Source organism: Artemia sp. Qi Xiang Cuo, chromosome 7 (genome assembly GCF_049724085.1).
Source record: "Artemia sp. Qi Xiang Cuo chromosome 7, ASM4972408v1, whole genome shotgun sequence".
NCBI lineage: Eukaryota > Metazoa > Arthropoda > Branchiopoda > Anostraca > Artemiidae > Artemia > Artemia sp. Qi Xiang Cuo.
Window position 1 is genome coordinate 3031435 of NC_142800.1, and position 22532 is coordinate 3053966.

Consider the following 22532-nt stretch of genomic DNA (forward strand, 5'->3'; position numbering starts at 1 on the left):
AATAAATAACTGAGTCAAACTCAAAACAAGCAGAAATTAACATAAGTTGGGTGCTAAACCCCTATGCCTTCCCAAGGCCAAGACAAAATTTTTAATTTACGGAAAAAAATATAATTCTTTTTGCATTTAATACTTTAATAAATCAAATAATATTAAAATTTTTATTACTAAATATCAGTATATGTATATTAAACTGACAATGCACATTCATTTGTATTTTTTCAGTAAAGTACAAATTTTGCTCTGGCCTTGGGAAGACATAGGGGTTTAATGCCCAACTTATGTTAATTTCTGCTTGTTTTGAGTTTGACTTGGTTATTTATTGCAATTTCTGTTCATTTTGGGTTTCAATTATTTATCAATGCTGATTTGTGGTAGTTTCATGCTTGGTAGATTATTTGATTTTATTTTTGCTCATTTTTTGTTTAATGGAGTTCTTTACTTTTATTTGAAAAACTTATTTTGTGGAAAAACTTTTTATAATTAATTTCTGTTTGTTTATATTGACAGTCTTTTCAGGGAAAAAGAAAAAAACACTTTAAATCTTTTCTTTTTTTAAGACTTTATAGTTTGGCCTGCCATTTGTATGCTGGAGAAAAATTTTCAGCAATTTTTAACAAAATACACTCTTTTAAAAATCTGGACATAAATAGTACTGTTTAACTTAGTTGCATACCTCCTCTAGTTGACCTGAAATGGAAAACTTGATACCATTTGCAAAAAAAAAAATCTGTTTACTTTCTTTGACAGCTTGGATACACTTACACTATTTTAATTGGTTAAATTTTAAGAGCAGAAGTAGCCTTGAAAGTTTGAACATAATACCCACAGTTGTTCTTGGGACACTGCTGATATGCCTTATTGGTAATTAGAATTATCACAGTGCATTTTGATTTAATCTTAAGGCAAATTTTTGTTTTAAACATAATGGGCAAATGGGAGGGTGGGAGTGGAAGGGGGATTAGTTGCCCTACAACCATTTTCGGCTATTAAAAAGGGCATCAGTCCTTTCTATTTTCAATCAAATGAGCCCCTTTTGAAGTTCCCATGACAACTCCTTCAATACAAAGTGCCGTGGTCTAAACAACAACAACAACAAAAAATATTACTAATCACTTTTGACTATTAAAAGGGCACTAGCCCTTTGAATTTCATATTGAATGAGCCCTCTTCTGAAGTTTCTATGACAATGCCTTCTATAAAACCTTATATGCTCCTGGGCATAACTTAAAACCCTTGCCCTGAGGGCTGTGGTGGAGTATCCTCCTCAAATACATATATTCTATCTGTAAATCAACTATGCTGAACAAAATGGCTATCTCAAAATTTTTATTGGATGTGTTTAGGGGAATGATGAGCATGGGAGGGGGCAAAGGGAGGGCTAGTTGCCCTCCAATCACTTTTGACTATTAAAAAGGGCACTAGCCCTTTGAATTTCCAATCGCATGAGCTGTTTTTGAAGTCTCTACAACAACGTCTTGTATAAAAACATTATATGCCCCCTGGGCATAACTTAAAACTCTTGCCCTGAGTGTTGTGGGGGAGTGTCCTCCTCAAAAACATATTTTCTATCTGGAAATCAACTACGCTGAACAAAATGGCTATCTCAACATTTTGATTGGATGTGTGTGGGGGACGGCGGGGCATGGGGGGGGCTAGTTGCCCTCCAATCATTTTCAAATATTAAAAAGGGCACGAGCCCTTTGAATTTCCAATTGAATTAGCCTTTTTTGAAGTTTCTGCAACAACAACTTCTATAAAAACCTTATATGCCCCCAGGGCATAACTTGAAACCCTTGCCCTGAGGGTTGCTGGGGAGTGTCCTTCTCAAAAACATATTTTCTATCTGGAAATCATCTAGCCTATGCTAAACAAAATGGCTATCTCAAAATTTTGATTGGATGTGTTTGGGTGACTGATGGATGTGGGGGGGGGGCTAGTTGCCCTCCAACCACTTTCGACTAGTAAAAAGGGCACTAGCCCTGTGAATTTCCAATCAAATGAGCCCCTTTTGAAGTATCTATGACAATGCCTTCTATAAAAAATTTATATACCCTAGGACATAACTTAAAACCCATGCCCTGAGGGTGGTTGGGGAGTGTCCTCCTCAAAAACATATTTTCTATCTGGAAATCAACTATGCTGAACAAAATAGCTATCTCAAAATTTTGATTGGATGTGTTTGGGGGAATGATGGGCGTGGGGGAGGGGCCAGTTCCCCACCAATCACTTTCGACTATTAAGAAGGGAACTAGCCCTTTGAATTTCCAATTGAATGAGCCTGTTTTGAAGTTTCTACAACAACACCTTCTTATAAAAACCTTATATACCCCCAAGGTATATCTTAAAACCCTTGCCCTGAGGGTTGTGGGGGGAGTGTCCTCCCAAAAAACATATTTTCTGTCTTGAAATCAACTAGCCTACAATAAACAAAATAGCTATCTCAAAATCCTGATTGGATGTATTTGGGGGAATGATGGGTGTGGGGGGGGGGCTAGTTGCCCTCCAATCACTTTCAACTATTAAAAAGGGCACTAGTGCTTTTAATTTCCAATCAAATGATCCTGTTTTGAAGTTTTTACAACAACGCCTTCTATAAAAACCTTATATGCCCCCAGGGCATAACTTAAAACCCTTGCCCTGCGGGTTGTGGGGGAGTGTCCTCCCCAAAAACACATTTTCTATCCGGAAATCAACTATGCTGAACCAAATGGCTATTTCACAATTTTGGTTGGATGTGTTTGGGTTAATGATGGGCATGGGGGGGGGTTCTAGTTGCTGTCCAATCACTTTCGACTATTAAAAAGGGCACTAGCCCTTTGAATTTACAATTGAATGAGTCTGTTTTGAAGTTTCTATGACAACACCTTCTATAAAAACCTTCTATGGCCCCAGGGCATAACTTAAAACCCTTGCCCCAAGGGTTGTGGGGGAGTTTCTTCCTCAAATTTAGAAAATGTTTTCTATCTGGAAATCAACTATGCTGACACCATGCCTGTCTCAAACGTTTGCTTGGATGTGTCAGGGGGAATGCGGGGCATGGGGGGGCAAGTTGCCCTCCAATCACTTTTGACTATTAAAAAGGGCACTAGCCCTTTGAATTTCCGATCGAATGAGCCTGTTTGGAAGTTTCTACAACAACGCCTTCTATAAAAGCTTTATATGCCCCCAGGGCATAACTTAAAACCCTTGCTCTGAGGGTTTTGGGGGAGTGTCCTCGTCAAAAACCTATTTTCTATCTCAAAATCAAATATGTTGAACAAAATGGCTATCTCACAATTTGGTTGGATGTGTTTGGGGGAAAGATGGATGTGGGGGGGGGGTTAGTTACCCTCCAATCACTTTTGACTATTAAAAAGGGCACTAGCCGTTTGAATTTTCAATCAAATGAGGCTTTTTTGAAGTTTCTACAACAACGCCTTCTATAAAAACCTTATATGGCCCCTGGGCATAACTTAAAACCCTTGCTCTGAGGGTTGTGGGGGAGTCTCCTCCTCAAAAACACATTTTCTATCTTGAAATCAACTATGCTGAAAAAAATGGCTATCTCAAAATTTTGATTGGATGTATTTTGGGGAACAATGGGCATGGGGGGGGCTAATTGCCCTCCAATCACTTTCGACTATTAAGAAGGGCACTAGCCCTTTGAATTTGCAATCAAGTGATCCTTTTTTGAAGTTTCTACGACAACGCCTTCTATAAAACCCTTATATGCCCCCAGGGCATAGCTTAAAACCCTTGCTCTGAGGGTTTTGGGGGAGTGTCCTCCTCAAAAACATATTTTCTATCTGGAAATCAACTATGCTGAACAAAATGGCTATCTCAAAATTTTGATTGGATGTGTTTGGGTTAATGATGGGTGTCGGGGGGGGGGGGTTCTAGTTGCTGTCCAATCACTTTCGACTATTAAAAATGGCACTAGCCCTTTGAATTTCCAATTGAATGAGCCTGTTTTGAAGTTTCTATGACAACACCTTCTATAAAAAAACCTTCTATGGCCCCAGGGCATAACGTAAAACCCTTGCCCCAAGGGTTGTGGGGGAGTTTCTTCCTCATAAAGATATTTTCTATCTGGAAATCAGCTATGCTGACAAAATGCCTATCTCAAAATTTTGATTGGATGTGTCAGGGGGACTGATGGGCATGGGGGGGGCTAGTTGCCCTCGAATCACTTTTGAGTATTAAAAAGGGCACTAGCCCTTATTATTTCCAATCAAATGAGCCTGTTTTGTAGTTTTTACAACAACGCCTTCTATAAAAACATTATATGACCCCAGGGCATAACTTAAAACCCTTGCCCCGAGGGTTGTAGGGGAGTGTCCTCCTCAAATTGATATTTTCTATCTGGAAATCAGCTAGGCTGACAAAATGCCTATCTCAAAATTTTGATTGGATGGGTTTGGGGGAATGATGGGCGTGGGGAGGGGGCAAGTTGCCCTCCAATCACTTTTGACTATTAAAAAGCGCACTAGCCCTTTGAATTTCCAATCAAATGAGCCTGTTTTGAAGTTTCTACAACAACGCCTTCTATAAAAGCTTTATATGCCCCCAGGGCATAACTTAAAACCCTTGCTCTGAGGGTTGTGGGGGAGTGTCCTCGTCAAAAACCTATTTTCTATCTCGAAATCAAATATGTTGAGCAAAATGGCTATCTCACAATTTGGTTAGATGTGTTAGGGGGAAAGATGGATGTGGGGGGGGGGTAGTTGCCCTCCAATCACTTTCGACTATTAAAAAGGGGACTAGCCCTTTGAATTTTCAATCAAATGAGGCTTTTTTGAAGTTTCTACAACAATGCCTTCTATAAAAACCTTATATGGCCCCAGGGCATAACTTAAAACCCTTGCTCTGAGGGTTGTGGGGGAGTGTCCTCCTCAAAAACACATTTTCTGACTTGAAATCAACTCCGCTGAAAAAAATGGCTATCTATAAATGTTGATTGGATGTGTTTTGGGGAACGATGGGCATGGGGGGGGGGCTAATTGCCCTCCAATCACTTTCGACTATTAAAAAGGGCACGAGCCCTTTGAATTTGCAATCAAGTGATCCTGTTTTGAAGTTTCTACAACAACGCCTTCAATAAAACCCTTATATGCCCCCAGGGCATAGCTTAAAACCCTTGCTCTGAGGGTTGTGGGGGAGTGTCCTCCATAAAAACATATTTTCTATCTGGGAATAAACTACGCTGAACAAAACGGCTATCTCAAACTTTTGTTTGGATGTGTTTTGGGGACTGAATGACGTGGGGGGGGGGATAGTTGCCTTTCCAATTACTTTCGACTATTAAAAAGGGCACTAGCCCTTTGAATTTCCAATCGAATGATCCTGTTTTGAAGTTTCTACGGCAGCGCCTTCTATAAAAAACCTTATATGCCCCCAGGGCATAACTTAAAACCCTTGCCCTGAGGGTTGTGGGGGAGTGTCCTCCTCAAAAATACATTTTCTATCTAGAAATTAACTATGCTGAACAAAATGGCTATCTCAAAATTTCAATTGGATGTGTTTGGGGGAATGATTGGCGTGAGGGGGAGGGGCTAGTTGCCCTCCAATCACTTTTGACTGTTAAAAGGGCACTAGAACTCTCGATTTCCAATCGAATGAACACCTTTGAAGTCTCTACAACGACCCCATCTATATGAAGTGCCCTGCTTTAAAGAAAAAAAAATATTAAACTGTACATTGTGTCGACATTGATCTTATATGCCCTCAGGGCATAACTTAAAACCCTTGCCCCGAGGGTTGTTGGGGAGTGTCCTCCTCAAAAAGATATTTTCTATCTGAAACTCAACAATGCTGAGCAAAATGGCTATCTCAAAATTTTGATTAGATGTGTTCGGGGGAATGATTGGCGTAGGGGGGGCTAATTGCCCTCCAATCACTTTGGACTATTAAAAAGGGCACTAGCCACTCCAATTTCCAATCGAATGAGCCCTTTTCAAAGTTTCTACGACAACTTCAATACAAAGTGCCTGGGTATGGAGAAAAAAAAAACACATTGTGCCCACATTGTTCTTTACTTAGACAGCGCTAGCACAGTGCCTATGATATATACTATGCTTTACCCCCCAACCCCTGGATGTGCAAATATATAGCCAAAATTTCTTTCTAAACTATTATATTTTTATCATATTTTGTTTTATGCTGACTACCTATTTTTATGCTGACTAGTTTTTTGGAGTTTAGGGGGGGAAAGGATACCTAGGTTAGGTTATGTATTTAATATATACTATGCTTTACCCCCCAACCCCTGGATGTGCAAATATATAGCCAAAATTTCTTTCTAAACTATTATATTTTTATCATATTTTGTTTTATGCTGACTACCTATTTTTATGCTGACTAGTTTTTTGGAATTTAGGGGGGAAAAGGATACCTAGGCTAGGTTAGGTTATGTATTTAATATATACTATCCTTTACCGCCAACTTTTGGATGTGCAAATATATAGCCAAAATTTCTTTCTAAACTATTATATTTTTATCATATTTTGTTTTATGCTGACTACCTATTTTTATGCTGACTAGTTTTTTGGAGTTTAGGGGGGGAAAGAATACCTAGGTTAGTTTATGTATTTAATATATAATATGCTGTACCCCCCAACCCCTGGATGTGCAAATATATAGCCAAAATTTCTTTCTAAACTATTATATTTTTATCATCTTTTGTTTTATGCTTACTACCTATTATCATATTTTGTTTTATGCTGACTACCTATTTTTATGCTGACTAGTTTTTTGGAGTTTAGGGGAGAAAAGGATACCTAGGCTAGGTTAGGTTATGTATTTAATATATATTATGCTTTACCCCCCAACCCCTGGATGTGCAAATATATAGCCAAAATTTCTTTCTAAACTATTATATTTTTATAATATTTTGTTTTATGCTTACTACCTATTTTTATGCTGACTAGTTTTTTGGAGTTTAGGGGGGGAAAGGATACCTAGGCTAGTTTAGGTTATGTATTCAATATATACTATGGTTTATCCCCCAACTCCTGGATGTGCAAATATATAGCCAAAATTTCTTTCTAAACTATTATATTTTTATCATCTTTTGTTTTATGCTGACTACCTATTTTTATGCTGACTAGTTCTTTCCGAGTTTAGGGGGGAAAAGGAGACCTAGGCTAGGTTAGGTTATGTTTTAATATATACTATGCTTTATCCCCCAACCCCTGGATGTGCAAATATATAGACAAAATTTCTTTCTAAACTATTATATTTTTAAAATATTTTGTTTTATGCTGACTACCTATTTTTATGCTGACTAGTTTTTTGGAGTTTAGAGGGGAAAAGGATACCTAGGCTAGGTTAGGTTTTGTATTTAATATATACTATGCTTTACAACCCAACCCCTGGAGGTGCAAATATATAGCCAAAATTTCTTTCTAAACTATTATATTTTTATCATATTTTGTTTTATTCTGACTACCTATTTTTATGCTGACTAGTTTTTTGGAGTTTAGGGGGCAAAAGGATACCTAGGCTAGGTAGAGGGTGACAGAAACAATGACAGAAACAAAATATCAAAGTGGAATGAAAACCCCAAGCTTTGTAAAGCCTGTCATTGGTCAAGGTTTTGGTTTCAGCTGTGGTGTGACAGTAGTAGGCGTAAATTGGGCACAGTTAATGAAATTAGATTGTATATGGAATGCAAATTTGCTAAATGTTCAGCTCAGCATCGTGCTTGTATTATAAAAGAAAACAGTGCTTGTATCTAAATCAACCCCTCCCTGGTTTGGAAATTGTGAAAAATAACAGAAGTGATAAGCATTCTGACCCTCCCCATACAAGCGCCTTGGAGGAAGAGTGGACTGGCTACTACACTTCCAAGTTCTCTGCACTTTGTCCTCAGCTTGAACAGGCTTTTGAAAAGGAGCTCAACAAAAGGCTCTCTGAGCCTACCATAAGTACAGGTTTTGTAGTATCCATCTCCATTGTTTGTGATACCATCAATCATAGGCAGAGCAATAGCACTGCCTAAGTAAAGAACAATGTTGGCACAATGTATTATTTATTTTTGGTTCTTGGTCTTAGACCAGAGCACTTTGTATCAAAGGAGTTATCGTAGAAACCTCGAAAAGGGCTCATTTGATTGGAAATTGGAGTGGCTTGTGCCCTTTTTAATAGTCAAAGTGATTGGAAGGCAACTAACACCCCTTCCACACCCACCATTTCCCCAAACACATCCAATCAAAATTTTGAGATAGCCATTTTGTTCAGCATAGTTGATTTCCAGATAGAAATTATGTTTTAGGAGGACACTCCCCCACAGCCCTCAGGGCAAGGGTTGTCAGTTATGCCCTGGGGGCATGTAAGGTTTTTATAGAAAGCATTGTCATAGAAACTTCAAAAAAGGCTCATTCGATTGGCAATTCAAAGAGCTAGTACCCTTTTTAATAGTTGAAAGTGAATGGAGGGCAACTAACCCTCCTCTCATGCCCACCTTTTTCCCCACACACATCCAATCAAAATTTTAATATAGCCATTTTGTTCAATGTAGTTGACAGTTCTGGAAATTAGGTCTTGAGGATGAGGACACCCCCCCCCACAGCCCTCAGGGCAAGGGTTGTAAGTTATGCCCTGGGGGCATATAAGGTTTTTTTATAGAAAGCATTTTCGTAGAAACTTCAAAAAGGGTTCATTTGATTGGACATTGAAATGGCTAGTGCCCTTTTTAATAGTCGAAAGTCATTGGAGGGCGACTAACCCCCCTCTCAAGCCCACCATTTCCCCAAACACATGCAATCAAAATTTTGATATACCCATTTTGTTCAAAGTAGTTGAAAGCTCTGGAAATTATATCTTTGTGGATGCCACTCCCCCCCCCCCCAGCCCTCAGGGTAAGGGTCGTAAGGTATGCCCTGGGGACATATAAGGTTTTTATTGAAAGCTTTGCCATAGAAACTTGAAAAAGGGCTCATTTGATTGGAAACTCAAAGGGCTAGTGCTCTTTTTAATAGTCAAAAGTTATTTGACGGTAACTAATCGCCTTCTCACGCCCACCTTTTCCACTAACACATTCAATCAAAATTTTTAGATATCCATTTTGTTCAACGTAGTTATGAGTTTTATAAATTAGGTTTCTGAGGATGATAACCCCCTCAGAGCCCATGGGGCAAGGGTTTTAAGTTATGTCCTGGAGGCATATTAGGTTTTTATAGATAGTGATGTTGTGGGAACTACAAAAAGGGCTCATTTGATTGGAAATTAGAAGGGCTTGTGCCCTTTTTAATAGTCAAAAGTGATTGGAGGATAAGTAACACCCCCATTTCCCCAAACACATCCAATCAAAATTTTGAGATAGCCATTTTTTTCGACACAGTTAAAAAGTCTAGCAATTATGTTTCTGAGGATGACACTCCCCCCACAGCCCTCAGGGAAAGGGTTGTAAGTTATGCCCTGGGGGCATATCAGGTTTTTTTTATAGAGTTGTCATAGAAACTTCAAAAAGGAATCATTCAATTGAAAATTGTAAAGGGTAGTGCCCTTTTTAATAGTCGAAAGTGATGGCAAGTAAAGTTCGTAGTTGATAGTTCTGGAAATTAGGTCTTTGAGGATGACAACCCCCCAGCCCTCAGGGCTAGGGTTGTAAGTTATTCCCTGGGGGCATATAAGGTTTTTATTGAAAGCCTTGTCGTAGAAACTTCAAAAGGGCTCATTTGATTGGAAATTGAAAGGGCTAGTGCCTTTTTTAATAGTTGAAAGTGATTGGAGAGGAATTAACTTCCCTCTCTCGCCCACCATTTCCCCAAACACATCCAATCAAAATTTTGAGATAGCCATTTTGTTAAGCGTAGTTGTTTTCCAGATAGAAAATATGTTTTTGAGGAGGACACTCCTCCACAACCGCCAGGGCTAAGGCTTTAAGTTATGCCCTGGGGGCATATAAGGTTTTTTATAGAAGGCGTTGTCGTAGAAACTTCAAAACAGGCTCATTCAATTGGAAATTCGAAGGGTTAGTACCCTTTTTAATAGTCGAAAGTAATTGGAGAGCAACTAGCCCCACCACGCCTAGCATTCCCCCAAATACATCCAATCAAAATTTTGAGATAGCCATTTTGTTCAGCGTAGTTGATTTCCAGATAGAAAATACGTTTTTGAGGAGGATACTCCCCCACAACCCTCAGGGCAAGGGTTTTAGGTTATGCCCTGGGGCATATAAGGTGTTATAGAAGGCATTGTCATAGAAACTTCAAAAAAGGCTCATTCGTTTGGAAATTCAAAGGGCTAGTGCCCTTTTTAATAGTCAAAAGTGATTGGAGGGCAACTACCCCCCCACGCCCATCATTTTCCCAAACACATCCAATCAAAATTTTGAGATGGCCATTTTGTTCGTCGTAGTTGATTTTCAGATAGAAAATATGTTTTTGAGGAGGACACTCCCCCAGAACCCTCAGGGCAAGGGTTTTAAGTTATGCCCTGGGGGCATATAATGTTTCTAAAGAAGGTTTTGTCGTATAAACTTCAAAAAAAGCTCATTCGATTGGAAATTCAAAGGGCTAGTGCCCTTTTTAATCGTCGAAAGTGATCAGAGGGAAACTAGCCCACTCCACGCCCAGCATTCCCCCAAACACATTCTCTCTAAATATTGAGGTTGCCATTTTGTTCAGCGAAGTTTATTTACGAAGAGGAGACATAATTATGAGCAGGAGATTACCCCACATATCTTAGAGCACGGGTTATAAGTGATACCCTTAGGCATTATGTGGTTTTTATTGAAATAGTTGCCGCAGAAACTTGAAAAATGGCACATTCAACTTAAAGTTCAAACGCATAGTGTACCTTTCAACAGTCGAAAGTTATGTGAGGGCAACTAATCCCCCTATCACGCCCAACATTTCCCCAAACACATCCAATAAAAATTTTTAGATAGCTATTTTATTCAACGTAGTTCAAAGTTTTGGAAACTAGGTCTTTAAGGATGACAACTCCTTCCCCCACAGCCCTCAGGACAAGGGTTGTAAGTTATGGCCTGGGGGTATATAAAGTATTTATTGAAAGCGATGTCGTAGAAACTTCAAAAGGGCTCATTCATTGGAAATTGAAAGGGCTAGTGCCTTTTTTAATAGTTGAAAGTGATTGGATAGCGACTAACGCACCTCTCACGCCCACCATTTTCCCAAACACATCCAATCAAAATTTTGAGGTATCCATTTTGTTCAACGTAGTTTAAAGTTCTAGAAATTAGGTCTTTTAGGATGATAACCCCCTTAGAGCCCTCAGTGCAAGGGTTGTAAGTTATGCCCTGGGGGCATATAAGGTTTATATAGAAAGGTGCACTCGAGAATGAGACAAGAAACGGGGACTAAGTAAAGAGGAGGACACTCCCCCACAATCCTCAGGACAAGGGTTGTAAGTTATGCCCTGGGGGCATATAAGAACGGTGTTGGCACAATATATTATTTATTAATTTTTCCTTTAGAGCAGGGCACTTCGTATCGAAGAACTTGTTGTTGAAACTTCGAAAAGCACTAAATTTATGTGAAAATTGGAGCGACTTGTGCCGTTTTGAGTATTTGAAAGTGATTTTAAGGTAACAGACACCCCTTCCACGCCCACCATTTCACGTCAAAAAACCCCTCAATATTTTGGGGCAGCTAGATTGTTCTGCTTAATCGTGTTGACATTCTAAAATATGATTTTGAGGACAGTCCCCCAGAGCCCTTACGGCAAGGGTTTTGAGTTATGCCTTGGGGGCATATAAGGTTTTTTATTGAAGGCGTCGTCGTAGAAACTTTAAAAAAGGCTCATTCAATGGGAAATTCAAAGGACTAGTGCCATTTTTAATAGTCGAAGGTGATTAAAGGTCAGCTAAACCACCTCTCACGCCCACCTTTTCCCCAAAAACATCTAATCAAATCTTTGATATAGCCATTTTATTCAACGTAGTTTTAAGTTCTTAAAATTAGGTCTTTGAAGATGACAACCCCCCCCCACAGCCCTCAGGGCAAGGGTTATAAATTATGCCCAGGGGGCATATAAGGTTCTTATAGTACGTGTTATCGTAGAAACTTCAAAAAGGGCTCATTCGATTGAAAATCGAAATGGCCAGGGCCCTTTTTAATAGTCGAAAGTGATTGGAAAGCAACCGACGCCCCTTCCACGCGCACCTATTCCCCAAACACATCCAATAAAGATCTTAAGATAGCTATTTTGTTCCACGCAGTTCACAGTTCAGGAAATTATACCTTTGAGCAGGATACTCCCCCCTCAATCTTCAGGGCAAGGGTTATAAGTAATGGCCTGGGGGCATATGAGGTTTTTATTGAAATCTTTGTCGTAAAAACTTGAAAAAGGGCTCATTCGATTGGAAATTCAAAGGGCTAGTGCCCTTTTTAATTGTCGAAAGTGATTTGAAGGCAACTAACCCCCCTCTCACGCCCATCTTTTATCCGAACACATTCAATCAATATTTTAGATAGCCATTTTATTCAAAGTAGCTGAAAGTTTGGGAAATTAGGTCTTTAGGGATGACAACCCCTCCCCCCCCCACAGCCCTTAGGGCAAGGGTTTTTAGTTTTGCCCTGGGGGCGTATAAAGCTCTTATCGAAAGTGTAGAAACTTCAAAAGGCCTCATTCCACTGGAATTTGAAAGGGCTAGTGCCTTTTTTAATAGTTGAAAGTGATTGGAGAGCGACTAACGCCCCTCTCACGCCCGCCATTTTCCCAAACACATCTAATCAAAATTTTGAGATATCCATTTTGCTCAACGTAGTTGAAAGTTCTTGAAATTAGGTCTTTTAGGGTGATAACCCCCTCAGAGCCCTCAGTGCAAGGGTTGCAAGTTATGCACTGGGGGCATATAAAGTTTATATAGAAAGTTGTTATAGAAATTTCAAAAGGGCTCATTTGATTGGAAATTGAAATTGCCCGTTTTAGTAGTCGAAAGTGAGTGGAAAGTAATTAACCCCCCTCTTACGCCAACCATTTCCCCAAAAACATTCAATCAAAGTTTAGAGCTAGCCATTTTGTTCAACGTAGTTGGGTTCTGGAAATTATGTATTTAAGGATGACAAACCCCCCAGAGCCACAAGGGCAAAGGTTGTAAGTTCTGTCCTGGGGGCATATACGGTTTTTATAGATAGAGTTGTCGTAAAACTTCAAAAGGGGCTCATTCAATTCGAAATTGAGAGGGCTAGTGCCCTTTGTAATAGTCAAAAGGGATTGTAGGGTAACTAACCCCCTCCCACGCCCACCATTCCTCCAAGACATCCGATCAAAATTTTCAGATAGCCATTTTGTTCAACGTAGTAGAAAGTTCTGTAAATTAGGTTTTTCGAGAATGACACCCCCCCCCCCCCAGCACTCACGGCAAAGGTTGTAAGTTATGCCCTGGGGGCATATAAGATTTTTATTGAAAGTTTTGTCTTGGAAACTTCAAAAGGGCTCTTTTGATTGGAAATTGAAGCCATTTTTAATAGTTGAAAGTGAGATACAAAATTTAACAGCCAGAACAAAATTTGCACTTAACTGAAAAAATACAAATGAATGTGCATTGTCAGTTTAATGTGCATATACTGATATTTAGTAATCAAAATGTTAATATTATTTGATTTATTAAAGTTATAAAAGTAAAAATATTTATATTTTTTCAGTAAAGTGCAAATTTTGTTCTGGCCTTTGGAAAGCATATGGGTTTTACGCCCAACTTATGTTAATTTCTGCTCATTTTGAGTTTGACTCGGTTAATTATTGTAATTTCTGTTCGTTTTAGGTTTCATTTATTTATCGATGCGGATTTGTGGTAGTTTCACGCTTGGTAGATTATTTGATTTCATTTTTGCTCATTTTTTTCTTTAATGGAGTTCTTTACTTTTCTTTGAAAAACTTATTTTGTGGAAAAAGTTTTTTTTAATTAATCAGCATAGTAAGCCAATTCTCTTGATATATCTATTAATATCAATATTCCAGTTTTTAGAGTTTAGGTTATTGTAGAGCCCCATTGCTCCATACTTTTGTACCACATACTGTTTGATATGCCACATTAAGACAATAGAACAATTTTTTGGATCAATTATATAGTGTTTTAATCAAAATCTAGTGGATGATAAAATAGCTAAAAGGATATATATATATATATATATATATATATATATATATATATATATATATAAAAATATGTCTGTTTTGAGACTGTTATGCTGTATTAAATAAGATTAGGTTTTTCAGATGTCAGCTATAAGCTTTGCTAGTATGTTTATACCTCAAAGAGTATTTACTGCTTTGACTGCAGCATATTTTAAGTTTACTACTTGGCAGGCCCTGGGACAGAAGGAATATCACCGAGAACCAACTACAATTAACCATACAACCATGAACATACATCTTGTACCTGCTTTGAAGGATAATTATATGTACTTGTTAGTTGACAAAGAGTCTGGTTAGTACTTGAATTTTGTTTTTCTACTTCAAAAATGTATGTTCCTAAAACTCTATCAATGAATAGTGTAGGCCTACACCGATGATCAGTTGTGCATTGTTTTTTGTTGGGTGATCTTAACTTTTCCTTGCATTGTTCTTCATAAGTATTAGTACGATTAAGAGCCACAAGTCAGTTAGACAAGATTGCTCTCCCTCTGCCTGCAATTCACTCCACTTGTTTAAAAACTAGATTAGTAAATCTTTACTAATCTAGTTTTCTAATTAGTAGTCATTAAAAGACTACTAATCTAGTCTTTTAAAGACTAGATTAGTAGATTATATTATTAACCTTTGATGATGTGGTGATTCTTCTTGATAGTTTGTTTCTTAGTATCGTTCTTAGATTTCGCTGTTTTGGGGTAGCCTTCTTTGTCCTTATCTTTCTATACGGTATTATGTTTTTTGGTTGATTTCCGTTATTTTTATTTTTGGTATATTTGAACTCATTGTAATAATAATTTTTAGCCTGCCTTTCGAGTTTAGCTCCCTGTTGACTTTATTTAATTATTTGTGTTGTTTATATCTGTATGAAATACAATTTATCTATCTAGATAAGATAAGATAAGTTTTATTCTTCATTATAAATACACATACAATATTACATGCTATTATTCCCCCAAAGGCTCATTGGCCTGTACAAAGGGGGAAGACATATGAAATGCTTACTCAAAAATGAAAAACAAAACACTTGCTCACATACAAAGGAGAAGAAAAGAAAATATAGATACAATGAAAACTATAGAAGAAATAGAATAAATAAGCTAAATTAATTAATTAGATTAAACAGACTAAAAAAAAAAAAAAAAAAAAAAAAAAAAATAACATCTACGAAGCCAAAAATTTTTAACAATTTTTTTTTTTTTTTTTTTTTCCTAAACAAACCGAATGAGTGGCACCCTCGAGCTGATTCAGGCAACTTATTCCAAACAATATGACACGCCATTAAAGGATTAAAATCTGATACAAGGAGTAAAAGGAGTAAAGAAGGACACTAAGCCCCAAGACCTTTTTTGTATTTATTCCTTAGGAGCATACACACATGCACTTATAAATACGCACAAAGTCCTGAAACTATTTTCGAAAAGATAATTGGTGGAGTTAAATTAAAACGTAGATTTTTGTTCTTTATCACTATTCTCTGTTGTTTTCTGGTGTTGGTAATGAATTTAAAAATATGCTTAAAATCAAATGACTGTTTAGTGTCAAAAGTTTTACTCGTTTTTATACTTTCTTCTCATTTTAAATATAGCTGGAAATGCAATGTAGTCTAAGAAATTATTTACGATGTACAAATGGACCACTGAAATTTTTGGCCACAAATGCATAAATATCTTGCATACATATTGTGTATGGTTACATCAATAAATGAAGATTCTTTACCTGGCTAGACACTTTTTTAACTGAATTCACTGCTTATAAAAAATTTATAAGAATCATGAAAACTCGGCACTTGTCAATTCAAAGAAACACACCCAAAAATAGAACTTACGTTAATCCTAATGATGTATACCAAAACATGGTGATAATATAATACTTTCGAAACAAAATTATAAAAACTACGACAAAGAATTATGGAAAGCAGGCCACGCACAACCCATTATATTAAATACCTGACCCAACTTAACCTAGCCCCTAACCATCTCTGTATATTAAAAAAAATAATTAAAAACGTCTCACATAAACCCACAACATCAGGCTGTCCATCAGAAACAATTTGTCATAAATTATCAATTGACGAGGAGAGACCCTGAATGTTAAACTTAAATGCTGTCAAAGAATAATTTCCTTTGGTAACCTCCTCTCCCCCAAATCCGAAACATATTTACTATAACAAATAGGGTTTATATTAATCGAACTTTGATTAACCTGACCCACATAATTATTTACAATACTAATTACATCGAAAGGATTATATTCAAACTCCAAAGCCGACTCTCATGGCTTAAAAAATTCACAAAAACAGGTTTTACTTTGAGTCTATTAGTCACCATATGAACCAAAAAGAAATCTTTACTTAAATCAATTGCAAAAGAAAAACCTGTCAAAGGATTACAAACAAACAAATAACTAATTGGACAGCAGGTATTATCGGAATGAACCATTAGCACTGAAAGAGAAACAAAAATGAAAAAATAAATAAATAAAGTAAATAAATGAAAATCAATGAACTGTGGAAGGCATTTACAAAATAAGAAAAATACTAACAAGTCACATACTAATGCATTCATGTGAATAGTTAATTTTACGTATACGAGTTTCACCCGGAACTTTGGCTAGAACTTGTCCATGATCAGACCAAACACTTCTTGGACCAAAGGAGCTGCGAGCCGCGTTTAATAGATCGCGACGCTTTTTAGTTAGGTTTTCAGACACAAATACACCTGACTTAACCAACTTACTTTTTGCTGCAAACACTTTTTGAGCAATAACCAAGTTTGAAAATTTTACCAGGATGGGGGCAATTTTCACATTCTCAGTTTGAGTAGCAGGCTGACGGAATCGATTAGCCTTTAAGAGGTCCATTTTTTTGAAATCTTGCAAGCCCATTATTTTTGTTATCACTTCAATAAGATTATCCATCAATTCCACATTGGGGTTTGGTTTCACACCGTAGAAAATTAGGGTGTCAAGTAAGGTATCCTGCTCAAGTTGGTCAACCCTGTCCTCTATTATAGAAATTTTATTTTCAAGCAAGTTCACAGCTTTATAAAGTCTTTGAAGGGTTGATTCAATTTTTTCAAATTTAGCATTATATTCAAGGGAAATAGAATTATAAACTTCGTTCACAATATCTTCACTGATAATTTCAGAAGCTCGGCGATCTTTCATTGTGTCTAATACGACACGAGAAATGTCACTCATTAGGTTGGACTTAGTGTTGATTAGTTCCTCTTGAGTTTCGTTTATTATTTCCTTTAAAGTTGATGCTGCTGCGGAAGTCGGAGTTGACGGTGCTAGGCTGGATTTTACTTTAGTTTTTTTGAGTAGAGACAAGTAAGCTTTACTCTTAGTCTTGAAAATATCAGGGAATAGGCGCTGCTCTTCAAAAGCCTTATTTACATCTTTATCTGTCCTTGTACAGGCTTCTTTAAAGTGCTCATTCCAGTTGCGGATATGAGCTTCAGCTATAAAATGCTCAGAGTGGGTACCGTAGCAAAAGACTAGGTATCTAGCATGATTTTTCTGGTCTTTGGTGGTTTTAATAACTACTGATGGCCATAAGGGGTATCCCTGAAAAGAAGCTAGGACAAGATCGAACTCTTTGTATTTTGCCATTATACAATCTGCAGATACGAAGGGGGGGGCACTACAGGTAACAAACTTCAACTACTAAATGTTTGTCTGTAAATTGGATATTTGTTTCAAACTCCAACTTTCTTTTCTTTATTATTGTTTTTTATTCAGCTCAGTCTTCATGATTTAAAAAAAATTTTGACTGACAGAAAATTTTGATTGTCATTTTAAATACTTCAAATTCCTAAGATCTTTTCCAATAATTGAATATTGTAGGATATGACAGAAAAAAAGTCATAGGAACTTATTTAAATTTCTAGAGCTGAATTATATTCTGACTTATTGTAAATAAAATTAACCAAGGAATGAGAAGAGCTATCTTCTCATTTAGCGATGCCCACACACACTGACAAGATCAGTCTAAAAGGCCTCTCTTGTAAAAGTCGAAAATTTGGGACTTAAAACTTGGTCTTTTTTTATTTAGTGGTCTCCAGAAATATTCTCTGATACCACTCCTCTTTCCTCAATAATTGGATGTAAGTGTACCTCTGCACTCATTATTGCTGATGAAATTGCAATGCAGCTAAAGCCAATTTTGCAAAGAATACATACCCTGAAACAGATATGGATCTAGGGCCAAACAAAGAGCAGGTTGTCCCCAAATGGGGTGGGAGGGTGGTGTAAGGAAAAATTTAAAAAAATGGGCACTTCTTGGGAGGGTGTAAAGAGGAAGGCTTTGAATAGACTGGGATGGAAGATGAATATGTGTAGCTGGGCTGGCCTCAGGCAGCTTGGTGCTGCAGTGAGTTGTTAGTAGTAGTAGTATAGCAAAATGGTATGAGAGTCAGTCCTTCAAAGCCAGCATTTTTAACAATTACTTCCCTCAAGACTCCCTCTTTTTTCCCCTTATTTTACCTGAAATGTTGGTTAGTACTATGGAATTACTGGGTGTTATCGTCATCAAAGATGATTTAAGATAGATTAACATATTAATGATATGTAAAACGCGTATACTATATTCTCCCTCCTTAAAAAGCTGATTTGTCCTTAATCAACCTGTTTGACAATTTTACTCTTATTTGTACAATTAATCCTTGAGTATGCCTTTCTTGTTTGGTACCCTTGCAACTCTGATGAATTCTCTGACAGAATAGAGGTAGTCCAAAAAAGTTGCCTAAGAATTATCTTTAATGTGGGCAAAGTCCTTTACATCTCCCTTCTTTGGAGAGCCAATTTGGTTACCATCAAGGAAGGGAAATCATAAATTCCTTACGTTTCAACAATACTCCCCTTCATGACCCCTGGGTAAATTTACTTTTCCCTAATCCATTGTCTCTGCTTAGACCTTGCCTCCCTTGTTCTGCTTTAAAATTCCCGCATTAACCCTAGTAAGATTTTCCACATAAATACGAAGAAGAAGTGTAATCCCCAGTATGATTGACACATTAAATGAGTGAACCTACTCCCCCCCATCCCCCGTAAAACTCATTGGGTAAAGCTTATTTTTCTAATTTTGTAAATTCTTTTTATTGTATTTCTTTTACTAGATTTCTTAAAAATTTTGTCCCCTATTTTACTAATAAAAAAATCATAAATCATCACAATTGTTTCCTTCTGCCTTTTAGTTTATTTCATTTCCTTCGTTTCCCCCTCTTTTTGTTTGTATTTTCTTCTATTTTCAATTTAATCTTCTTCTCAATCTTACCATTTTTTTTTTTTTTTGCTGTGGTGGTTTTTTGGTTTTGCTCTATTGTGTGAATTCGGCGAGCTTGTGCTTGTGATAGCTGTTTTTTTTTTTTATAAATAAATCTTACCTTACTCTATGTGCTTCATCTTCCTCCATAGCACAACAGTTCTCAAGATGTTGCACGTTTAGCTGATCCTGACCTTGCTGTTGTTAGACAACTTGCTAAACTTAATCGGTAATTTGATCAAAACTGGATTGAAGGGTAATGCCTGCTCAAACAGTTAAACCAATTGTATATTAATCTGAAAGCTCAATGCCAGATAGGATATTTGGGCATTACCACGCAATCTTTGAGGTATCCCCCCCCCCCCGGCCAACAAAATGACCCACTGTCCCTCCTTCATGATAGCTGATGCGCACTTACACATCACTGTAAATAATTTTGTTAAATATCAATCATGTCCAAAACTTTTTTCTGCAATGTGAAGAGAGGTATCACTCCGCAGCACCCTTATTCAGGCTTAGTGTAAGTGAAGGGAGATCAAAGATTAAAGAAAGAAACATAAAAACAACAAATCCTGCAGACAGGAGGAAGAGATCTAAAATATGGAAGATTGGGTTTTTCATGATTATTATAACACGATTAGGCAAGATACGAAGCCCATTTAGTAAACATAGATATGTAAACCCTAGAAAATTAAGACAAGTAGGTATTTATTTCTAGACTTTCACACCCACTCAACAAAGTAAATTTTATATCATTTTCTAGCTGACTCCCTTTTTTATAATACTTAGATCTTTTTGAGCCGTCCTAGCCTTGTGGTTAGCGCGCTAGACTTGAAATACTTTGTCCATGAGGACAGGGTATCGAGTCCTGGTGTGGCTGGTTATTTTGTTTGGAATGGGGGCTTTGCGGTATGACTTTAAGCTCAGCCAGAGTCGACCCAGCGTCAAATGGGTACCTGGAGAAATCCGGAGGAGGGGGCACGGGAAACGTCGGACGATTTTCCCCCAACCACGCATTGTACTTCTAGCCGAAGGCAGTGGATCATGAGGTTGGTACCTGTGCTACGCAGATCATTGGTCAGCATGCGAAAATGTTTTTTAAGATTTTTTTCCTAACATGTTCTTTGAAAACTGTAGTATGTTTTCCCATACTTTAAACAAATTAAAAAATGTAATAATTCCACTACCAAAGCCTTCTTTTAAAACAGACAGTCCAAGAAATCAAGCTCTAATGGACGAACTTCCCATCAACTTGCAGAATGAATCCTGTTCTTCCTCTTATTAGGCACTGTCATCTAATTTTCAAAGATATTGTACCTTCTGGTAGATTTTGCACGCAAAAGTAACTTCTCCGTTAATGGAAATATTAAACTCTCTAATTTTTCTTTCTAAAATTTATCCTTTGTCGTGGATCACAGGATTTAAGAAAAAAAAATATTTTTGAGTAATGTAGAGTTAAATAAGTGGTTCGTTCAGTAATGGGATTAATGATTATAGCGCAGAGATAGAAACAAAGTATCTTTTTGTAGCTACGGGCCTTGAAGCTTTAAAGCATTAAATGTCTACCTATCTTTTCAAATTTAATTTAAACAATCAAAATCACATAACTACCAATTTAAGGAGAAAAGTTGGATTTATCAGCATGGTAGTACAGAATGAGAAATGGCCCCAATGAAGTTCTGAATAGAATGGATTTGAGAACGAGCATGTATAGCTATTCTGATTTTAAGTGGCTAGGTACTGCAACGATTTTTGACTGCTAGTATTATTTTATGATTTATTAATATTAGTGTTGTATTAGTAATTCACGGTAAATAATACAAAGAAACTATTAACAACGGATAATTTTTTTTCAGGAAATGCAGCTGCAGTGGATCCAGTAGAACCTGAAAAACTTTTACAAAAGGTTGAAGAGCTTCAAGTAAACTTGACAACTGTGTTAACTACTCACCATCACTGGGATCATGCCGGTGGCAATGTAGAGCTGGCCAAGTTAAGGCCAGATCTAGTTGTTGTTGGAGGTGACGAACGCGTCGGAGCCCTGACAAAGCAAGTCAAGCATGGAGATGAGATAATGCTTGGCTCACTTAAAGTCAAGTCTCTTTTCACACCTTGTCATACTTCAGGCCATATTTGCTACTTTGTTGATGAAACAGACCCTGCTGTTTTCACTGGGGACACACTTTTTGTTGCTGGATGCGGTCGTGTTTTCGGAGGCACTGCTGAACAAATGTATAAAGCATTAATTGGAATTCTTAGCGAGCTGCCAGATCATACCAAGGTATACTGTGGGCATGAGTATACCTTGCAGAACTTCAAATTTGCAACTCATGTTGAGCCAAGTAACCCAGCAGCAGAAGAGATGAAGAAAAAATGCGAAAATCTAAGGAATGAGGGAAAGCCAACTGTTCCGAGTACAATTGGCGAAGAGAAAAAATACAACCCATTTATGCGTGTGAAAGAAAGTTCCATTCTACAATATACAAAAACTTCAGATCCTGTTGAGGCTATGAAGATATTGAGGTCTGAAAAGGACAGTTTCTAAAAAAAAAGTTGGGTTTCTGATTTATTTGTCATTGCAACTTCGGATGTGATTTTTTTTTTCTTGTTCTCTTTTTGTCATGTTCAAGTAACGAGTAAATTCTTTTCTGTTTGCGTCAATAGATTTAATGCAGTCAGTAAGTATTGTTTTTTGAATAACATTAATAATGTAAAATCGCTTAGTAGCCTGTAATCCAATACTGAGAAGCATAAGATTACGCAATGCCATCTCAGACTTAAGACTTATTTAGACATATGCTCTAGCAGAAGGCTATTTTACATAATCTTTAAAATTAAAAACAATAAGAACACTTATATATATTGATACATTAAATCTAAAAAAAATCACTTATTTACGCATATATTAAATCACTACGACCTTTTTATACACTTCCACGAAAGGTAGGACGAACGAATTTCGATACCGATTTTTCTTGAATTTCATGGGGTCTAATTTACGCTTTGGCCTCGTTCGGGCTTTCACTTCAGCAGCGTGTGGTAAGATGTGGCGGTGTTGAGGTGAAGCGAGCAACGTTCTCCCAAAAGGTGTTATTAACCGGTCGTGCCTATCTCTTAACGATTCAAATCTCAGATTTTCCGGTATTTGGACATGATCTGCTAGTCTACTTCTAGATATTATTGC

The 22532-nt window shown here is 37.3% G+C and overlaps 1 protein-coding gene across 5 annotated transcripts in view; it reads left to right on the forward strand.

Annotated features, from left to right (window-relative positions):
- The window catches only part of tzn (hydroxyacylglutathione hydrolase tenzing norgay), a 33349-nt gene extending 11344 nt beyond the window's left edge, over positions 1 to 22005 (forward strand). For 2 of the 5 annotated variants that reach the window (XM_089091959.1, XM_089091961.1), the window contains exons 2-3: positions 14170 to 14380; positions 21205 to 22005. In XM_089091959.1, coding sequence (XP_088948085.1) covers positions 14170 to 14380; positions 21205 to 21893 — 900 coding nt within the window. In that variant the 3' untranslated portion in view covers positions 21894 to 22005. Of the gene's footprint in view, positions 1 to 14160; positions 14381 to 21204 lie in introns of all 5 variants that reach the window. The other 3 variants (XM_089091962.1, XM_089091963.1, XM_089091960.1) reach the window with 2 other exon arrangements.
- The last annotated feature ends 527 nt before the right edge of the window (positions 22006 to 22532 follow it).